Source organism: Lacerta agilis, chromosome 12 (assembly GCF_009819535.1).
Source record: "Lacerta agilis isolate rLacAgi1 chromosome 12, rLacAgi1.pri, whole genome shotgun sequence".
In the NCBI taxonomy this organism is placed as follows: Eukaryota; Metazoa; Chordata; class Lepidosauria; order Squamata; family Lacertidae; genus Lacerta; species Lacerta agilis.
The window spans coordinates 468,207-491,070 of record NC_046323.1 but is presented as its reverse complement, the minus strand read 5'-3'; the positions used below and the strand labels follow the sequence as shown (position 1 = coordinate 491,070).

The window sequence follows — 22,864 nt, the reverse complement described above, 5'->3', positions numbered from 1 at the left end:
ACCTGGCAAGGATGTCCATTGTCTCCATTGATCTTCATTTTAGTGTTGGAAATTCTGAATAATCTAATACGAAAAGATCAAGGCATCAAAGGAATAACAGTAGGAGACAATGCATACAAACGTAAAGCATTTGCTGATGACCTACTCATCATGACCGAAAATCCAAAAGAAAGCTTGATAAGAACATTTGAGTTAATTAAATTTTTTGGAGAAGTGGCAGGCTTTAAATTGAATCCCTCTAAGATGAAGTTGCTGGTCAAAAATGTAACAGTGCAAGAAAAGGAAGATTTGGAAAAAACATCTGGCCTAAAGATTAGTAATAAAGTAAAATACCTAGGTATTTGGATTATCCCCCAAAATATAAATTTGTTTCAAGATAACTATACAAAAGTCTGGAATGAAACCAAACGAAACCTCAAGATATGGAACAGGGTAAACCTCTCATTTTTAGGAGAAATTTCCATCATCAAAATGACCGTGCTTCCTAAATTACTTTTTCTATTTCAAACAATCCCGATACTAGGTGGGACAGGTGCCTCAAAACCTGGCAAAAAGACACCTCAAAATTTATATGTCAGGGGAGGAGACCTAGAATTAAACATCAAATCCTAATTGACATTAAAGAAAGAGGCGGCTTTTCCCAACCCAACCTAAAATTATATTATGAGGCAGCCTGCCTTACCTGGCTAAAAGAGTGGTGCATGCTTCAGGACCTAGACTTGTTAGATTTAGAGGGGTACGACAACAGGTACGTGTACCCGTGGTATGGGAAAGTTAAAACTCACAATAACTTTTTAAAACACATTGTCAGAAAATCCCTATACACAGTCTGGGAGAAACATAAAGATCTTTTAGAGCCCAAAACACCTTGGTGGATATCACCAATTGAAGCAGCTGCGGTAAAGAGGAAAAATACGGGTGGACATTGACCAATATATAAAACTTTATTAAAGGAAGAAATCAACAAACTAAAGCTGAACAGCTTGGAAGAGATAAGAGAGCAAATACCAGACTGGTTTCATTATTGTTTGAAACATTTAAAACAAGAGGGAAGTCAAGGGGGGAGGAGGTGAAAGCCGTCATGATTAAATGGGCCCAGGATTTTGGGTATAATATAGAAATGAAAGAGTGGGAAAATGTATGGAATGTAAATTGGAAATTCACAGCGTGTTATACTTTGAGGAAAAACTTTCAAAAAAATACAATATCGTTTGTACTTGATGCCATGGAAGCTTTCCAAAATGTAAAAATAAAAATAAAAATGCATCTAGTACTTGTTGGAGATGCAGTGTAGAAACTGGCACTATGTTCCACATGTGGTGGCAATGTAAAAAAATTAAGATCTTCTGGGACGACATCTATGTAGAACTTAAAAAAATGTTTAGGGTTTCATTGAAAAACAACAACACCCAGAAGCTTTTCTACTTGGAATCACAGGACCAGACATTCCTAGGAATGTAAAAGAAGTTTTTTTTATACGCTACAGTCGCAGTGAGAATCTTAATAGCAACTAATTGGAAAAGGGATAAAATCCCTTCTAGGTCAGAATGCTTACAAAAATTAACCGAATATGGAGAGCTAGCCCAATTGTCCAAAAAAAAAAGAAAAGAAAGAAAGATAAGTCAAAATAAGTATTTATTGCAAAGTGGGGGGGGGTTTCAAATCATATCTTAAGAAGAATTTTTGCAGTATAAACTCGGTCGCTGTGGCGATCACACAGGGTCCCCGGACGTTTCACCGTCTATTGATCCCTGTGCCACCACTTTATTTCTCGCTGCCACCAACCAGGCCCTACCTGGTAAAATACTGAGTCCAGTCAGGGTTAAATTGTAACATAAAACTTCTGTTTATTTATTGTAGTTTAACAAGCCTGTGGTTTCATAAACGATCTCAGTCAATTACAATCATGGGTGCCTATCCAGACTTATAACTTTCTCTCCCTGCTCTCACTCCCTAAACCACCTCTCGCTTTTTACTTGTCTTCTTAGCTCCTAACTGTTCCTGACTCAGATTATTCTGCTACACTAACTCAACCTACCCACAGACTCTCTCCCAATTCACTCCCACTCCAACCAACCACCCAACCTGCCAACGAACTCTTCTCGCCTCTCCCAGAGCTGGTTTTATAGTCCCTCTGACTCCACCCCCGGGTTCTGATTGGGTAATCTGTTTAACTATTTCACCTCCAGCACTCTCATATGTTAACGTCACAGTCGCTGCCTTTGAATAACTTCTGCAGTTGTACGAAATAAGAAACAAGATCATAGGAGAATAATACTTTATTATAAAATGAACAGACAGGTTTATGCAATAAGTTTGTAAATATTAAATGAAGTATGGAGAAGACAGGAAGTTAGATGTACTTGAAGAAGATCTACTATCAGAATATATGATTTTATTCTTTTGTTTATTTTGTATTTGGTGTAACAATTGACATACCTGTAGATGTATGGTTTTTCTTTTTAATTTTTGTTGGTGTTTATAATAAAGCATAATAAAAAGAAAGAAAGAAAAAGAAAATGCAATAGGCTTTTAAATAAATACTAGAACTGTGCTCGGTGTCGTTCTCATATCTACACTACACTTTCAAATGGCATAAATACATGATACAAAAGTAATCATTGACAAAACTATTTTCTCCATAATTTTTGCACTCTATTAACTGATCTACTGTGCTCTTTGAAAACAGAAAAAGTGCATATTTCCAGAGAAACAGTATTAAAAGTATCACATATTAAGTTTCAAAGTGTTGAATAATACAGATTTATAAGTTAATAATACAGACAAATAAAATATATAAAAATTTAAAATAAATAATCCAGCACTGTTTATGAATCATGAAATATGGTCAGGCTACAAAAGTAGTCCTGTTACTGTTATTTATACATTTGAAGGTGTGAAGGTCCAGCATCTCCACTGTCCAATCTTCTTTATGATTACAAGATGACACAACGCTGGGTCACAGTCCTATATGCACAGTCATATAGGCAGTGCATCTGGGATCATGGAGGCTTTGCATCTGAGAAATCATGCCTAGGACTAGGCTGTATGGCCAGTCCGTGCTGAGAGACCTGCTGCCTGAGGGTTTCCTTGACTGTGGAAAAATTGGAGTCTACTTGCACAAACTTTGTTGTATATTTGCTCTTATTCTTGTGAGTCAAAATACTGTTCACATTCAGGGTTGCCGTTCACTTCGATGGATCCAGGAATTCTGCTCCCATCTTTTGGATAGACACACCAGCATTTTGCAGGACTTGAATTGAGTGAAGTTTCACACTAGTTGGGGTAAATGACTAAGTTTATTTCAAAGTAATTAAAATGGAGTAGATGCTTCATGAGATGAGGTTATTTGAGGGAGTCATTCAATTTTGAAACACATCGTAGGGATGCTGGATACTCAACGTGGGTAGAAATAAAATTAGTAATTCAAGCAAACAGCCATATAAGCTTGCAATGCTCAATCACTTAAATATGCATAATGTTGGATATGGAGTGTCTCTATTGAGTCAATATTACTAAAATGTGTGGAGACTGGAGAGCCACACTTCAGATGGTTCAGACAATGTAACAGAAAGATTTGCTGTTGTGGGAGCACTCTCTGCACCCAATATCCATGCCTACAGAAGAATGTTTGTACATGCACTGATGTTTGAGTATCCTCCAAATGTGCAGACGGCATGAACTGCACAACATACAGATCACCCCCATAGTAGCTGCGCCTGTAGTTTCCCTGCATACCTTTCACATGGATATCAAAGTTGTGATGGAGTGGGATCTTCACACTTGTACTCAAAATGGGGATTCTGCATAGAGCTTAGCTGACACCTAATTCCAAAGCACTTTCTCCCCCCCCCCTTCCTTTTTATTCTAAACCTGTACAGTGGTACCTCGGGTTAAGAACTTAATTCGTTCCAGGGGTCCGTTCTTAACCTGAGGTACCACTTTAGCTAATGGGGCTTCTTGCTGCCACTGCTCCGCTGGAGCACAATTTCTGTTCTCATCCTGAAGCAAAGTTCTTAACCCGAGGTACCATTTCTGGGTTAGCGGAGACCTGAAGCGTCTGTAACCCGAGGTACCACTGTACAACTGAAAGCCATTTTCTACCAAAGGAAGTTGCTGTGCAACTGTCTTGTTGCAGACAGAGACCTTGTTCCAAAGAAAGCATTTATTTTAGCAACATGGGAATAATTGACTCCAGCTATTGACTCCAGGGATGTGGAAGAAATTTGTTTCGTGTTTGAATGCAAATGTACCTAATTTGCACTTCTCAAAACAACATATGAACAGAAACACAGCCATCCTTCAAAACTGTAGAGAAACAAGAACTCAGACCACAAAGATGATTTACCCTAAATGATTCAAGTTTATATGCCAGGTGAGATTAATGCACCCTGTTTGGGAGATTCTTCTTCAGCTAATAGAGTCTTAAAGTTTTAAGGTTGACGTGTACCAGTAATGTGCACATGAGATAAAAATGTGCACATGAAAATATCATTGAACCTGCACTATATTCAGGCACAAATGTGTATATTGGGCAAAAGTGAAGACAACATGTATGCCTCAGGAGATAGACACAATAAAATATTGCTGGATTCTTATGAGGACTCTTAAATTATTCAATAAACCACAAACTGATGCAAACTGAATTTAAGAAAGAAAAAATGTGTATCTGAGAGAAACCAACAGTTATCTATCCCTACCCCCAAAACAAGATTACCTGCTTGCTGTGGTAAAATCCATTCCGATTGCAGTTTGGCAAATAGAATCTGTATATCTCTTCTCCGATTCTTTGTTGATCTTTGGTTAACTTCTCCAGCGCCTTGTAGAGTTCTTTTTTACATGGCGCCTGAAAGAATATTGTAAATATTGAAGTGTTAAATAATAACATATATGAACTGATATAAAAACAACTTTTTATAATGAAATCTGGAGCAAAATACTTATTAATGCAGCAACTACATTATCAAGTACTTCCAGGAATTAGCATCCCTTTAAATTAAAGGTCGTCCCTACTCCCTACTCCCCATATTAACCTTTTTGCCTCTGCATTTTAAAGTCTGTAGTCCTGTAACCCAAAGGGACTTACTTGTGGCTGGATAGCATAGAATCACAGAGTTGGAAGGGACCCTGTGGATTGTCCAGTCCAACCGCCTGCAATGCAGGAATATGCAGCTGTCCCATGCGTGGAGCAAACCCGAAACCTTGGCATTATATAACCAGAGTATGGTTATATGACTCTTGTTAGCTAACAACACAAGTTGTTGTTTCAGACAAATAAGATAATCTACTGCTGGAGTCTCAGCATCCAAGGGTCATTGTCAAAGGTATTCACAAAACTCATGCAATGAAGTCTGTGACAGCTCAGCCAGCATGAGACTCTTAATCAAGGGCCATGGATTTGAGCCCCACATTGGTGAAAGATACCTACGTTGCAGGGGGTTAGACGAGATGACCCTCATTGTCTTTTCCAGCTCTATGAGTCTATGACAAACCATCTGGATTTAGTTCCATCACGCCATGCTGTTCTGGTTAAGTAGCTCACTTTCTGTTCTTTGGTGCTCTCAAGTGGCACTTTTTTGTAGGTACAGGACACTCAGCAAAACCTCCCATCCTCATTCATAACACTGCTGCTATGACTGCTTCTCTGCTTATTACTTTATTTATTAGCAGATAAATAGCAAATATAGTTCCTTACAGTTTTCAAAGAGTTTTGATTACATTCCTTTAATAATCTTCGCAACAGAGGTGAGTATTATAATCCTCATATTGCAGCTAAGCAGGAAAAAATTGTGGTTTTGCCTATGACAAGTAACTTTGTTATTAAGATACCAAATGCAAATGTTTATTGGCATTACAGTGCTATGTGAGTATATTGTTATATGTGAGTATTGAACATAGGATAAATATGGAACATAGTGAAAGATCAGCTGGTTGGGCCTAGTGTCTGGGGGGTATTTTCCAGCTGAAAAAATGCTGAAATCCAGTATCCTAACTTCAGAGTAGGCTATAACCTACATTTCTTGGCCCTTGTTTTCCTCTGTGGGATGTAATATACATGATGGCTCTGATGCTTCTGTCCCAGGACTGTTGCTGTTCAACACCTATGTCAATGACTTGGATGAAGCTATTGAGGGGGTGCTCATCTAATTTGCAGAAGACACCAAATGGGAGGGGTTGCTAATGCCACAAAATACAGAATCGGGATTCAAGATTACCTTAACAGATTTGAGAAAGGGGCCAAAACTAACAGAATAAAATTCAATAGGGACAAATGTCAGGTTCTGCACTTAGGCAGGAAGAACCAGATGCACAAATATAGGATGGGGGATACCTGGCTTACTAGCAGTACATGTGAAAAGGATCTAGCTTAACATGAGCCCACAGTATGATGCAGCAGCTAAAAAAGCTAATGCTATTCTAGGCTGCATCAACAGAAGTCTTGTGTCCAGATCAAGGGAAGTCATAGTATCACTCTATTCTGCCTTGGTCAGACGACATAAGTACTGTATCCAGTTCTGTGCACCACAATTTAAGAAGGAAATTGACAAGCTAGAATGTGTGCAGAAGAGGGAACCAAGATGATCAAGGGTTTGGAATCCAAGCCTTATGAGGAACGGTGGAGAGAGCTGGGTATGTTTAGCCTGGAAAAGAGGAAACTGAGAAGAGACATCTGAAGAAGTGTGCATGCACACGGAAGCTCATACCAAGAACAAACTTAGTTGGTCTCTAAGGTGCTACTGGAAGGATTTTTCAATTTTCAATTTTGTTTTGACTATGGCAGACCAACACGGCTACCTACCTGTAACTGAGAAGAGACATGATAGCCAACGTCAAATAACTCAAGGGCTGTCACATGGAAGAGGGAGCAAGCTTGTTTTCTCCCGCTCCAGAGGGCAGTACCCGAACCCATGGCTTCATTACAGGAAAGGAGATTCCGACCAAACATCTGGAAGAACTTTCTGAGGGTAAGAGCTGTCCAGCAGTGCAATGGATTCTCTCAGAAGGTGGTAGACTCTCCTTCCCTGCAGATAGGAGTTGCTGCTACCACCCCAGTTGCCCCCTGAGTTGCCCTTCCATTGCTGCCACTGCCTGTTTCCTCTCTGGCCTCCTTGTGATCCCCTGCTGCTTCTGCATGCTGTGGTTTCCCCAGGCTGCCTCTCGTTGCCTCAGGTGGTGGTGGTGGGGAGGGAAGAGGCATTTTCTGATATGCCCTAAGCGGCAAAATGTCTTGAACTGGCCCTACCCTAGACATGTATCCCAATACTGTTTTTCCAAGTAGCCCGTGTGTGGCATTTTAGTCTCATGGCTATGAAATGGCAACTTGCCCAATCCATGTGGCGAGTTTGGTGAGTGGGTGGGAATGTAAACTGGAGTTCCCCATGGCTAAGCCCAGAACACTTGCTATTTATACCACATTAGCATCTTATAATTTGTCATGGCTTGAGGAATTAATTTCATGGCATTCTAAATTATGTTTCTACTGATGGTCTGCTTTGCTTCAATTTAGTGTGCTGATACAAGACCATAGAAAATGAATGTTAGAGAACTCACTTGTCTCTTTAACTTCTTAAGTTCATTCGGTCTCCTGGCTTTCACACTTTCGTGGGCAGCAACCGAATTCCAAGGGACAGGCTTATCTTGGCCAGCAGCAAACGTCAGCTGGGTGTTGTCCTGCTGATCAGCTGTCATGTCAGGGTCTTCACGGGGCATGTCTTCTGCTTCCAGGGACTCTAGCAGGGGAGAAGCACAAATGGAAACATGACCCCACACAAGCACCGCGGAAATGAATGGCAGCTGGAACCTCCACCCCTCAAGGAAAAGCACACATTTATACAGAGTCTTCTGTGTGTGCCATGGTTTTATGAAAACTTATAAACACCATATTGTCTACAAGAATTCAACTTCCCAAGAATATTGGATCTCTTAAATAAAGTAAAAGAAAATATCTAGCCCATATAGCTGAGAGATCAGTGTAGGGCAGTGCCTAGAGAGATTCCAGATGAGTTGCTACGATTTTCAAAGGCCAGAAGACGCAGCTTTCCAATAGTGACCTATGTAACACCTTTTCCTTCTTCGTGACTAACAGAAGCTGTATAAATTAGGGGATTTTTTAATTTAAAAAAATAGTGGTAGAATCATGCAAAACAAGAATAATGCCAATTAAGATGAATCTCATCTTAGAATGAATCTATCTGACAGTGTTGAACAAAAACTGGGGAGACCCAAGTTCAAATCCCTGCTCCACAAATGAATCTCCCTGGACAACTTTGAACCCATCACTCTTTCTCAGCCCATGATTCCTCACAAAGCTGTGAGGATAAAAAGGAGCAAGGGATGAGAACTGTTTGTGACATCTGCATTTCTTAGAGGAAGGGGAAATAAAACCATCACAAGTACACGTAAAAGTAAATTTTGTTGATTTCTGGATTCAGCTTTTCTTATCACAAATGTGAGTTAGACAGATACAGAATTTTGATGATTCTAGTGCAGAGTATAGGGACCCAGAAGCCAGCACTGCTTATAAGAAACATTGTTCAAAACCCTACGGCATGACTTATTACAGAAAGTCTAGCAATTAATTCAGAAATTCAAACATATGCAAGAGCTAAGAGAGGGCATCCTGAAATGAAAGATAATTTCTACTGCCTTAAACAACAGCCATTTGCTTCTTTCTGTTTATAGTGTGATATTGCTCACAGGTGTCGCAAAATGGGCCAGAGGAGACAGCAAGCATTCAGCTGGTCAGAAAGAAAAAATGCAGGACTACCAATATTGCATTTAGAGCAAGCTCTAGTGTGGCTTTTATGCGTGTTGAAGCATGAAAGCAGGATGTCTTTGAACATTGCTCCTAGAACAATTATATCTATCATGCTAGAGTGTTATTATTAAAGATCACGAGCAAATGAACCATTATGGCTTTTGGTTACAATGTACATTGAAAAAAATATTGCCTGACTATGGCAAATACACATTTGCAAACATTTGCATCATGCAAGTTGCTTCCTTCTGAGAATGGCAACCCAGGTTTGCCCATGTGCAATGTGTGAAGAGTATTTGAAGCAATTTTCAAATAAAAATCAAAGTGCAAAAAAGTCTGTAGGTGAGCAAAAAGGAGGCAACAGAAGTGATAACAAATAGAAGCCTTGTGTGGGTGGGTGTGTAGAGATTTATAAATAAGGGAACGTGGCAGTGAAATCTAAGATATTGATGGAAACCTCCTGGATCTAACTATGTGGCGGGGGAGGGGGGAGGCAGCAAGCAGAAGTCTTTTTTCTTTACGCTTCAAATCATAGCACTTTGGCTAGTTTCAAAGTGTCAGTTTCCATTTTGAACTACAAGCAAAATGGGGGGGCAGGAGAGACTTGCCCTATAACAATGTTCAGGAATTCACAAGTATTTTATAAATCCGTGGTTGAATCCTAATGGAAAGCAAATTTCTATCCATTCTTGATCAAGTCACAGTTCTACAAAGTTTCCTATGGTTTGCTTAATGTAATTTTCAACAGTTGAATTATTGGCACCACAGCAGCTAAACTGGGCACAGGAGAGTTTAAAGGCAGGTGGGAGTCTGCGGTCGCTCCCAGGTGACCACAACATGCTTTGCTCCTAGCTGTAGTGACAGGTCTAGTCCTGTAAAAGATAATGACATCTGAAACAGTATTCCAGAGCTGATTAATTTAAAGCATATCCCAGTGATGGGGACTGTGGTGCAGAGATTCTATTTTCAACAACATTTATTGAATCTATTTTCAATAGCATCCTTCCTCTCCTTCTTTTGGAGGTTTTTAAGCAGAGGTTGGTTGGCCATCTGTCCTGGATGCTTTAGCTGAGATTCCTGCATTGCAGGGGCTCGACTAGATGATCCTCGGGTCCCTTCCAACTCTAAGATTCTATGATGCTCTGATTTCTACTAAAACTACCTGTAAGCCCTATGTCTTTAACAACAGGCTCAGAAGTAGAAATTAAATGGCGTGGATGTGAATGAGAGAGAATTATTGTTTATCAAGTGTCTGCAAAAACACTGGAGCAGAAATAGGCACAGGAGCAGGACAGAAAAGAGGCAACAAATATTTTCCTTCCACAACACACACACATTTACATCATCAACATGGCTGCCACAGGTGAAGGGGGGGCCAGGCCCCTTGGGGGGGGGTTTCTTCCTCTGACTGAGAGTTTTGCAACATACCCCTGGCTTTGCACTCAGACCCCAACTTTCTCCATTAAGAAAACGTCCCTTAGTGAAGGTGTGCCTTCAGGAGTCACACTGTGGATCTGACTCCTATGCGGCAGCTCTCCACCTTTGCTGCCTCACACTGATGCTCAGGATCGAACCTGGAAATGTTCAGCGGACGAAGCTTTTGCCCTGGCACTGGGCCCAGCCTAGGCTTCTACAGTTCAGCTTTCTGACATGCGGGAACATTTCCCACATTTTTTGGGGCACTGGCTGCTTGCTGTGGAGAAGATCTAATGCCAAAGCCACATAACCTTGGCACTCTGCCACAGCCAGTGTGGTGTAATGGTTAGAGCAGTGTTTTTCAACCACTGTTCCGCGGCACACTAGTGTGCCGCGAGATGTTGCCTGGTGTGCCGTGGGAAAAATTGAAAAATTACTTTATATATAGTCAATATAGGCACAGAGTTAAATTTTTTAACATTTTTTAACATTTTCTAATGGTGGTGTGCCTCGTGATTTTTTTCATGAAACAAGTGTGCCTTTGCCCAAAAAAGGTTGAAAAACACTGGGTTAGAGTGTCAGGCTAGGACCTGGGAGAGCAGAGTTCAAATCCCCACTCAGCCATGAAGCTCCCTGGGGGTGACCTTGGACCAATCATTGCCTAACCTACCTCACAAAGCTGTTGTGAGAATGAAATGGGGGGGGAGCCTTGTACACCACCTTGAGCTCCTTGGAAGAATAAGGCAGCATATAAATGTAATAAAATAAGTAAGTTAACCATGCACTAATTGCTAGACATGCAAAGCAGTATGCAAAACAGGAAGGCACATTATTTACCTGCAGCCTCTGCTGTGTCAGTGGCGGGAAGGCAGGTGCCCTGCCCACGGAGGAGGGCATGCAGGGGCCGGGGTTCCTCTGGGGGCACAGAGCACCTGAGCCCCCGGCCACAGCGGGCTGTGTATACTCCACAGGGCTCCCCCAGCTGGAGGGCACAGGTATGGCAGCAGCCACAGCCTGGCGGATGAGCTGTTTCAGGGCAGTTGGCAGGCACCGGCGGGCACAGCGCAAGCTCCTCTTCAGTGCATGGGGCACAGTGCATGGGTTGGAGAGCAGCCCCGAGGATGAGGCCAGGGCAGAGGAGCAGGAGCAGGAGTTCACACATGGCGAATGAGACCAGTCAGCAAAGCAGCTGAGTCTGGAGAGGAGCACCAGTTCGCTTCCCCACGTTCAGCTAGCCCTGTGTTCCCAACCTCAGAGCATTTATACAGTTCCTTGTCAGTCTGTTAATCTTTAACCCCAAGTTAACTATTGTCTGAGCAGGAGGGACAGAAAAGCATCATTTCATTGGTAGTTTGTGCCCCTCCCACTCTATTTTTTTAAATGATGAAATAATGCATCACTATTCTACTCATTCTTAGCCTTTCCAGGACAGTTCTAAATATGTCTACAGAAAAGGAACTGTTTTTTTTCTCTTTATCAGAAGTCCTGCTACTCTGGACAATTCAGTTATTTAAATTATTGTTGAGAAAGACGGAGGAGAGACAAACGCCTTGAAACCTCCGTAGCTGACTTCATACTTCCACAGCAACAAATGCAAAGGCCTCTTGTTTAATTTTTGTCATGTGGCTGGAGGTTATTAGGACAATGACATACCCAGAGAGGCCCCCAGAGGGTAATCAAAGCCCCTGAGATCCGGTAACTCCTGAACGCAGCAGCACGTAGGAGCTAATGTCAACAGAGTGTTTGCAAAGGATTATTTGGGACAGTTTCCTGTGGATACACTTGTGCTTTAGCAGAGCTCAGATGTGAGTCCCTGGCATCAGTGGGCAAGAGGCTGGGCTACGTGCTTATCGAAGGCTCCATTGCACACTACTCCCTTACGGGCTGCTGTAAGAATAACACAGACTGTCCTTGCATATAGTTTAGCATAAACCAAGGTTGTATCCTATGCATGCTTAAAAGGTAAAGGGTAAAGAGACCCCTGACCATTAGGTCCAGTCACGGACGACTCTGGGGTTGCGGCGCTCATCTCGCGTTACTGGCCGAGGGATCCAGCGTACAGCTTCTGGGTCATGTGGCCAGCATGACTAAGCCGCTTCTGGTGAACCAGAGCAGCACACGGAAACACCGCTTACCTTCCCGCCAGAGTGGTACCTATTTATCTACTTGCACTTTGACATGCTTTCGAACTGCTAGGTGGGCAGGAACAGGGACCAAGCAACGGGAGCTCACCCCGTTGCAGGGATTTGAACTGCCAACCTTCTGATCGGCAAGCCCTAGGCTCAGTGGTTTAGACCACAGCACCACCCGCATCCCATTATGCATGCTTAAGTGGGAGTAAATCCCATGGAAGCAAGTGGGATTTCCTTCCATGGAAACATGAATCTGATCCATCTCTGTAGGCTTGCTGTAAAAGGGAGGGAAGGCGGTCAAGTGGCTGCAAGAGACCCGAGGGCATTGTGCAAATAATAAAACAATCCAAAACCTATTCAAAGCATTAAAACAGCAGAAAACCCAGACAGCATTAACTATGAATTACATTATGAAACATTTTTTAAAGACACCTGGCTGCATTAACAGCAATTGTGTTAGCATATAGTTTGCCTCTGTGCGGCTGCTTTTATTCCCACTTAATCTCCATACTCTGCATGATGTTATCCTCAAAGCCCACCATTCTCAGTGTTTTCTGAGGGTCTGCCTGCTACAGTGAGGAGCCAGTAAGTTTGAGGAACTCAGGTTCCAAACCATCCCACTTGGGGGCACAGACCATTTGTTTCAGTGTTTGGGGCTGTGTGGATCAATGGTCACTTTCGACTGTTCCACTTTCTTCAAGGCTTTCACGTCTTTTCTGGGTGCACTCTTAACTATTTCTGGTGGAGGAATTTTCAACTGCCCACGTCTTGTGTGGGCATGGCTTCCACCCCACCCCGCCCTTTAAGGGACATGAGCAGCTATCTCTCCTACAGATACATAATATAATCCAGAAACCAGAAGGCAAGGACAAACACCACAAGGAATGCCTACTGGTATGTCCAGGAAAGGCTGAAGTCGCCCCCGAGATACAGATTCAGAAACATGCAGGTGTGAACTACTCCAGCCTAATCTGAATGAGGAAAAAGTGAACAGTTAAATAATGCTCAAATGTGCACAAGCTCCCAAGAAAACATTGCAAGAAATGCTCCATTTTTTTAAAAAAAAAAGATACACAAAATACATCAACATTGGGGAATCACAAGTTTGAAGAAAACAGGGAAGCAAAGGGAGAACTATGAACAGGAATGGGGGGAATAAGCAGGCACACTTAAGACCATTTAAATCAATAACTTGAAAGTTCTTTGTCCCACAGAACTTAATGGGAATCACTGAGCACTTGAACCTAAATAGAGTTCAAGAAAGGTGGTGCAATGAGTTTGAAATGTGCGTAACCAGCACACAGCCTGGCCCCTCGAGGACCATTTCAGTGACATCTTCTAAACATTAGACGTCATTGTAAACCCCAAACAGAGGCTGGAATGAAAACTTAGCTCATTAGCCTGTGGGAACGAGGGCTTATAAAAGTAACGGCACAGCGGCTGTGATTCATGTGCTGTTCCATGATGACTCAGAGAAGTCGATAGCAGTTAGGAAAACCAGCTGTTACCAGGTCAGAACATTTTACACTGTGACCATTTTGACCCAGTGGCCCTGATTTTCACTGTTTTTGTTTGTTAAAGCAATGGTGAGGCAGACGAGTGAGAGGGAATGCCATGGCAGCACCCCAAATAACTTACACAAACATTTATCCTAGTGTCACTTCCCTAATGATGCTTTGCTTTGAATTGAACACAATCCGATACTTTGCATTTGCAAGAGTTTAGTGAAAAATGCCTGTTGTCTTTGTCCATGGAGTTTTCTTGGCAAGGATATGGGAGTGGCTTGCCGGTTCCTCCTCCAGGTTCTACCTTGATGGCAGAAAGTGAGGAGGAATTATATAAGATTTGAAATTAGAGTTAAACAATAAGCATATAATGTTCCAGTGTTCGTGTGTTAGGTATGTATAAGTTTTCTTTCTTTTTATTTTTAGTTTGTTATTGTATTTGTAGTATCTCAATTGTATTTGTGTGGTTTATTTTTGTGTATTTGTTGTTTAATGTGGAAAACTAATAAAAAAATTATCAAAAAAAAAGAAAGTGAGGAGGAATCAAAGAACCTTTTAATGAGGGTGAAAGAGGAGAGCGCAAAATATGGTCTGAAGCTCAACATTAAAAAAAACTAAGATCATGGCCACTGGTCCCATCACCTCCTGGCAAATAGAAGGGGAAGAAATGGAGGCAGTGAGAGATTTCACTTTCTTGGGCTCCATGATCACTGCAGATGGTGACAGCAGTCACAAAATTTAAAGAAGCCTGCTTCTTCTTTTTAAAAAAATAATATTTATTGATTTTTCCAAAAACACAAAAAGCATCAACAAAAAAACAACTACAAAAGAACAAGCAAAAAACAAAGTAACACAACTACAAAAATACAATACATCAAAGATAGAAAAAAAAGAAAAAAACAAAAAAAGAAAAATATATCATCTTACCAAAAATCTACTTTTTTCTTATCATCTTTTTCGGACTTCCTCCTGTTTCCCCTTATTTGCGTCCCTTTAGAATATTTCACGTAACTTCCAAATTTAATTTCCTCACATATTTTATACATACTATTATCTCTTAAAAAATAAAAAATACAACACTTTACCATCTAAAACTATTCATATCTAAAACAATTTCCAAATCTATTCTAAAATCCATATATTCCTAAAATTCTCCTTAATTACTTCAACTTAAAATTGACAGCCTATCCTTATTTTCCAAACACAAATTAATTTTAAATATTACAATGTTTTTTCAAATACAATTTAAATTTTCCCCATTCTTTCTCCACCGCGTCCTCTCTCTGGTTACGGATTCTCCCGGTCATTTCTGCAGGCTCCATATATTCCATCATCTTCATCTGCCATTGTTCAATAGTAGGTAATTCTTCCAATTTCCAGTTTTTTGCTATTACAACTCTTGCTGCTGTTGTGGCATACAACACTAAATTTCTATCACATTTCAAAATGTCTTTACCTAAAATACCTAACAAAAAGGCTTCAGGCTTTTTCTTAAAAGTATATCTAAGTATTTTTTTCAACTCATTATAAATCTTTTCCCAAAAGTCCTTCACCTTAGGGCACAACCACCACATATGAAAGAAAGTTCCTTCGGATTGCTTGCACTTCCAACATTTTTGATGCATTTTTGATGCATTTTTGCAAGTTTAACAGTGGTCAAATACCATTTTTGATGCATTTTTGCAAGTTTAACAGTGGTCAAATACCACCTGTAAATCATCTTCATAAAGTTCTCCCTTAATAAACTGCACGCTGTAAATTTAATACTCTGGTTCCACAGTCTTTCCCAATCCTCCATCATAATGTTATGCCCAAGGTCTTTTGCCCATTTAATCATAGCCGATTTCACCAACTCATCTTGCGTATGCCACCCCAATAATAAATTGTACATTCTGGAAAGATTTTTACTTTTCGGTTCTAATGGTTCTGTCTCCAACTTGGATTTTTCTATCTGAAAACCAACCTTCTTATCTGCTTTGAATGTTTCATTAATCTGATGATATTGTAGCCAGTTCGTAACTTGGTCTTTCAATTGTTCATAAGTTTTTAACTTATAATTCTGTCCTTCTTGTATCAAAGAAGCCTGCTTCTTGGGAGGAAAGCAATGACAAACCTAGACAGCATCTTAAAAAGCAGAGACATCACCTTGCCGACAAAGGTCCGTATAGTTAAAGCTATGGTTTCCCCAGTAGTAATGTATGGAAGTGAGAGCTGGACCATAAAGAAGGCTGATCTCCGAAGAATTGATGCTTTTGAATTATGGTGCTGGAGGAGACTCTTGAGAGTCCCATGGACTGCAAGAAGATCAAACCTATCCATTCTTAAAGAAATCAGCCCTGAGTGCTCACTGGAAGGACAGATCCTGAAGTTGAGGCTCCAGTACTTTGGCCACCTCATGAAAAGAGAAGACTCCCTGGAAAAGGCCTTAATGTTGGGAAAGATGGAAGGCACAAGGAGAAGGGGACGACAGAGGATGAGATGGTTGGACAGTGTTCTTGAAGTGACTAGCATGAGTTTGGCCAAACTGCGGGAGGCAGTGGAGGATAGGGGTGCCTGGCGTGCTCTGGTCCATGGGGTCACGAAGAGTCGGACATGACTGAAAGACTGAACAACAACAATTGAAAAATGCTTAATTCCATATGGGATAGCAACTGTCTTCCTTGAGGGCCTGGCTGCATCTGATTTATTTATTTATTTCATAAAAATTACACGCCACTTGATTACAAAAAACCCAAAGTGGTTTTCAAAAATTATCAATATGAAAAATTAAGAATAATAGTTTAAAACTTTAAAAGAGTCAAAATAGCAATAGACTAGAAACAGATGAAAATGTGCACCAACTTTCTAAGCACCTGGGTAAAAAGGGAAAGGTAAAGGTAACCCTGACCATTAGGTCCAGTCGCAGATGACTCTGGGGTTGCGGCACTCATCTCGCTCTAAAAGCCGAGAGAGCCAGTGTACAGCTGGGCTGGTCATGTGGCCAACATGACTAAGCTGCTTCTGGCAAAACCAGAGCAGCGCACGGAAACACTGTTTACCTTCCCACTAGAGCGGTACCTATTTATCTACTTGCACTTTGACGTGCTTTTGGGCTGCTAGGTTGGCAGGAGCTGGGACCAAGCAACGGGAGCTCACCCCATCGCGGGGATTCAAACCGCCAGCCTTCTGGGTAGGCTTGTCTAAATAAGAAAGTTTTCTAGCAGGCCCTGAAACGAGTACAGTGAAGGCTGCTGCCTAATATTAACAGGTTTAAAATGGGACACCTGTAGTACTGCCAGTTCCACTAATGAAAGTGATCTAGTGGATGTCTATTGGCTAAGGTGATCTTCTGGGTAAACTAGTCCCAATCTGTGGTTGGCAGCCATCTGTCTTGAGAGATTAAATCAGGACATCCTCTCAGCACAGTGCCCCAAAATGCATGAGATTGATCTCACATGGAATCAAAGAGCTCAAAAGTGTGTGTTTCTAAGTTCCATGCTCTTGCATGGGTCACATGACTCACACGGGAGCAATGCTAGGAAGATGCGCATCCCAGTTTTTGGCCTCAACATCTTGGAGAGCATGAGATCTCTGAGCACAGGTCTGATATGCTGTCAAGGGCTCACTCCTGTCAGCAATCATGCTGCAGCATCCTGCACTAATTGCAGCTTCCGGATCAGGCACGAGGGAAGTCCCACTTAGAGCACATTGCAGCAATGCAGCCTTGAAGTTACCACCACATGGACAACTGTGGCCAGGCTTTCCCGGTCCAGGAATGGCCATGGCTGTCAAACCAGACACTGTTGGTCAAAGGCCCTGTAGCCACTGAGGCTCCCGAGCCTCCAGGGACAGAGCTGGGTCCAGAAGCCCTCCCCTCCAACTGCAACCCTGCTCCTTCAGAGGGAGAGCAACCCCACCCAGGGTAGGCAGCTAACCTACAGTCATCCACCAGGTCTGGGCAGGATTCAAGCTCAGCTTGTTTTCCTCCTCCCTTTCACCACTGACCCAGGAGATGGCTCCGGAACTGTATGACCTCCCCTGATTAATGATTAAAGATCTTCATGCTGAGACCCCAACATCCCATCTTCAGACCAGCTCTGTGGGTGGCAAAGGGTTAACAGCTGGGAGGCATCGCTAGCTCCAGCTTCACCAAATTCTTCCCAAGGAACTGCCTTATGGAAAGAGCAAAGGAACTCAAAGCTGCTGTCCACAGGGCTCCTGGTTGGAAGTTGCTTGGCAAAGCCCCACCACAAGAAAACCTACAGAAAGACACTAAAGAAATTCAGCAGAAGTCTGATTCCTCCTGAGGAAGTGAAAAAAGAAGGAAAGAGCCCACCCCCTGCCAGCCAAGCCCAGCTGAGCAAGTACGGTTGCCTCTCCCAGGGCAGGACTGTAAGAACAGCAGAAGCAGCTGGGAAGAAAGAAGAGGAACCGGGAGGGGGGAACAGTTTTATAAGTTGTGTGTCTTTGTTTCTCAATTGGATGCCTTTACATGGTTTTGTATGTATTGTGGTATTTTATGCATTGTGACTTGCAGTTACAGGTAGGTAGCCGTGTTGGTCTGCCATAGTCAAAACAAAGTAAAAAATAAAAAAATTCATTCCAGTAGCACCTTAGAGACCAACTAAGTTTGTTCTTGGTATGAGCTTTCGTGTGCATGCACACTTCTTGCAGTTATTTTTATCGATCATGGTTTAGTAATTATTGTAATTGTTAAGAGTGAATTTCTGTTTAATTATTATTTGCTGATGTTTTGAGAGTTAATTTTATTGTGTACTGTTATATTCTAATAGATTACTGAATAATTCTTTATTTGATATAAGCTGTTCCCTTTAAAGATGTTTTAGTATGACTTTTTGTATTGGATCAGATTAACTATAATGTGTGTGTTCTTTGCTGCAAATGTTGTTGCTGTAATCTGCCTTGTGTATAGTAATATAGAAATGCAGGATACAAATTAAAAGTGAAACAAAATGATTATGCAGAAAGAGAGCTGAGTGTTCTCCAGCGCTGGGCTGATGGCACCTTATCCCCAAACTCCTAATAGGATCTACTTTTAGTTATTGATTTTTTAAATTCCTTCCAACTCTATAGTCCTATGATTTTTTGATTCTGGGGTTGTGTTATTTTTCTCTGCCCAGTGGTAGCAAAATTCCAGGGTAATGATTCTGCTATCACTTGCCTTTGTTCTTGGATGGTCTGAGGAGGCGGGCTTGACTTCAAACCCTACATATACTGATTTCAGACATTATGGGTAAAACCTGGTGCACAGGAGTTTTAGGGGATTCTTGCCCTTGCAAACCCATAACAATATGTAGACATTGTTGTTGTATTGTTTGTTTCACAAGTCTGTATTCTTAACTGGGAGCTTTTCTGATAACCCTGCCTGCCGCCTCATTGCCCCCTCTTTCTCTCCCTTGGCACCTCAGCAAACCACCTCCTTTTCCATCTCACCAGCCCCCTCTCTCAGAGCTCGTCATTCCTCTTGCCTGGTGTCTGGATGTGCCGTTCATCTGGTGTGAGGCACCCAGGTCCACTCAGGGCACAGGATCCAAAGGCCAGCCCTAGAGATGTCCCTCTGTCAAAACACATTTAGTTTGGGGATAGAGCTGGTTGCATAGATATAGTAAAACAGCTATCAAGATTTTATTGACTTTACTTACCTTCTGAGAGAAGTAGGGTGAGAAAAATCTGGGGACTTCAAGTGTAGGAGGAGGAGGCCAAAACCCAGAAATGTGCTTGTGGCCAAATAGTAGCAACTCAGAACACTTGCCCACGACCAGTGCTCCACGCAGACAGCATCCCACCAAAAGTCTGTGCCCTCACTGATCTGTTTGCTTTGTTGCAGTGAAGCAATCCATGGTCCTGGCCCGGGCAGACTCTGTGCTGCTGTGCTGATATGACACCCAACACAAAGGCTGTTTGTGCCTTCAGCACACTTGCTGTCATGTTTAAAACATCGCTTCTCCAGGGATCAAGCTGGAGTTGCTCTTGTCATTTGTAATAAGAAACCAGATGAATTACATTTCTGTCTTCTGTGTTCTCTGTATTCTGGGCACAACCTCCTTCTTTTGGGGCTTCGAATGCTGTTGTAGATGCCACCAACACCTCAGAAGAACAGGCAAAGTGAGATAAAGCAAAGGTCAGACAAAGATATTCTGACAGTTAATGCTAGTTTTTAATATATATCTTTTTGGTGCACAGGGTAGGGGGGATTGTTTTTGTTCAATAGAAAGTGAAAGACCCAGAAAATGACAAAAGAGTTGTCATTTAAATATTTTAAAATTCAAGTTCACCTGTTAAACTTGCTGCTACAGTTGAAAATATTTAAGGCAATTGCAATTAAGGCTTTGCATTTCAAAGAGGCTTGAGGCTTTGAAGCTGGATTTAACCTCATGTTTCTGGGCCACACACAAAATGTGAAATTGTTACAGGGTTTGGGTCTGCTTGAGTTAAAGGCCGCTTCACACATTTGTATTACGGACATGATAATCGTGAGGAGCTGTTTGCCTCAAAAGTCTGGCAGAGAAGTGGTCTCTTGTGCTCTAGGGCCAAGTGGCAGTTGCTCTTACACTTTGGAATAATAGACCAGCTGTATTACAGAGGTTATTTTCTGTGCTCCCTACTGCTCAGGAGTTTGCTAACACAGCTGTTGGAATGAATCTCCAACACCAACATGGAGGGTTCCAGCCTCATAAAAGGTAAAGGGACCCCTGACCATTAGGTCCAGTTGTGTCCGACTCTGGGGTTGCGGTGTTCATCTCGCGTTACTGGCTGAGGGAGCCGGCATACAGCTTCAGGATCATGTGGCCAGCATGACTAAGAGCAGTGCACAGAAATGCCGTTTACCTTCCCACTGGAGTGGTACCTATTTATCTACTTGCACTTTGATGTGCTTTCGAACTGCTAGGTTGGCAGGAGCTGGGACCGAGCAACGGGAGCTCACCCCGTCACAGGGATTCAAACCGCCGACCTTCCGATCGGTAAGCCCTAGGCTCTGTGGTTTAGACCACAGGTTTGAATTTAATCAGTGCCTCCTGATGTAGATATTGTTCAATCTAGGAGGTTTAGTTTGGTCAGAATTGAATCTACACTTCTGTTTAATACATTACTTCTGGTAAATGAGCCATCGTAGCTGCTAGAGGGCCATGAAATTTTGTGTCCTTGGGCTTTTTAGAATCCTCTCCCCATGTACTATCTGAAAACAAAGGGGCACACTGGTTCCAGCTCTCCTACCCCACTAATGGGAAAACACATGAATATGACATTTGAAGAGTTTTATGAGCTTAAAAGGGGACATTTTGGGATTTACTGGAAAGGCAAATTTTAAAGTATTTACAGCCTATACTCCCACAATTGTATTTGATGCATGCTTTTTGTGATGTTTGCCCCAAACTCAGGCCTTGGCTTCCAGGATTCCAGCACAACACACACTTACAAAGGAGTAAGTTTCATTGAACTCAGTGAGACCTGCTTCTGAATAAATGTGGTTTGAGTCTGGTGGGACCTACTTGAGTGCAGAGAATGCTGGACAGTTCAATGTTCCAAACCTGTTAGTGGATCATAGAATCGTAGAGATGGAAGCAACTCTGAAGGTCACCTAGTCCAATCCCTGCAATGCAGGAATCGGGCTTGAACCTATGGCCCTGAGATTAAGAGCCTTACGCTCTACTGACTGAGCTATCACAGTGGGATGTTCAGGCCCAGAAAATTGTTATTCTCCAATAACAAGAATTTTCGGCCTTGATTTGATCATCAAAAGAGAGAGGGATCAGGTATTGAAAAACAAGCTGTTTGTAAGCCTTCGGCATCTGCTTTCATCTTGAACAACATCCCTCCACACTCCAATCTTGACCTTTTGCTTCCTCCCAATTTTCATTACACATTAATGAAATGGATTTGCTAAATGTAGAAACTGTGCACAACCAGCTTGCTTGCTAGCACTAACATTTCTACAGTCTGTTGGGCAGATGCCCCTGCTACATTTAGACTGCTCTAAGTGATGTGTTGGTTTTGACTTCCATAGCCCAACCTTTCACTTGCTCCTTCAATATGTACTATAGGATGATTTTAAGAGTTCCCTTTTCAGTTTATATTCAGCCCTCTTAATATAGTCTCAACTAAACATGAAACACACAGTATAAGATATAATGCAGCACAGTATATTGAGGTGGCCCACCTTCTTTCACCACCTGAGGCGACATGGGAAGCTGCCCCCCACCCCGCCAAAGCCTTGCTTACCAGGGTCATGTGACTTTCAAGCTCCGGCAAGATCTCATGAGAGATGAGTGAGGTCTTGGAGGAACCTGGAAGCCACTACGGCTCCTTCTCGCTTTTCCAGCAGCAGGGGCAGGGAGGGGCAGCATTGCAGGGGAACCACCCCTTGGACTCCGCTGCCCAAGATGGCTGCCTCAATCTGCCTTCAGGACAGGATGGGCCGGCCCTACAGTACATATAATTAAATAATAATGACACAGCAGCAAATCCTCCAACATTTCTCCAATGAAAATAGGGACATCCCATTCCATAATTTTACTATTTATACTCTGGGTGACTTCCAACATATATAAAAACATAATAAAACATTAAACATTCAAAAAAAACTTTCTTATACAGGATTGTCTTTAGACAGTTCGGGGGTTGGATAACTCCATACCCTCCAACATTTATCCAATGAAAATAGGGACATCCTAAGGAAAAGTGTGACATTCCGGGATCAAATAAAAAACTGGGGTGGCTTCTCTAAATCAGGAATGTCCCTGGAAAATAGGGACACCTGGAGGGTCTCCAGCAGCCACTATCAAAACAGAAATTCACAAACATTCTGATGTGTAGAATGCCTTTTTTTTTTTTTTACTGCCCTATGAAACAGCTGAAAGGAGCCATCCTGGTCGGTCTTCCTAGGAGATGGAGTTCAAAACTCAAACTTATAAAAACACACATATGCTCAACCATGCTCCAAAAGAGACTAGTTGGTTTGGCAACTATACCAATCGAACATGCTGAAGCATCAGCACTTGACCTGAAGGAACTGTTAACAAAATTTGCAAAGGAAAAGGCACGAAAAATAAGAT

The 22,864-nt window shown here is 42.0% G+C and overlaps 1 protein-coding gene across 2 annotated transcripts; it reads right to left on the bottom strand.

Moving 5' to 3' along the window:
• Positions 1-2,264: 2,264 nt before the first annotated feature.
• IGFBP1 (insulin like growth factor binding protein 1) lies at positions 2,265-11,351 on the bottom strand. Of its 2 annotated transcripts, none has more exons than XM_033165782.1 (4): positions 11,012-11,351; positions 7,552-7,730; positions 4,718-4,846; positions 2,265-3,389 (listed from the first exon to the last, which is right to left on the bottom strand). In XM_033165782.1, the coding sequence occupies exons 1-4, from the start codon at positions 11,334-11,336 to the stop codon at positions 3,363-3,365; spliced, it is 660 nt and encodes a 219-aa protein (XP_033021673.1). In that variant the 5' UTR covers positions 11,337-11,351; the 3' UTR covers positions 2,265-3,362. The 2 variants fall into 2 exon arrangements, with proteins under 2 accessions (XP_033021673.1, XP_033021672.1); XM_033165781.1 differs by having other exon boundaries at positions 2,265-3,276.
• Positions 11,352-22,864: the final 11,513 nt, after the last annotated feature.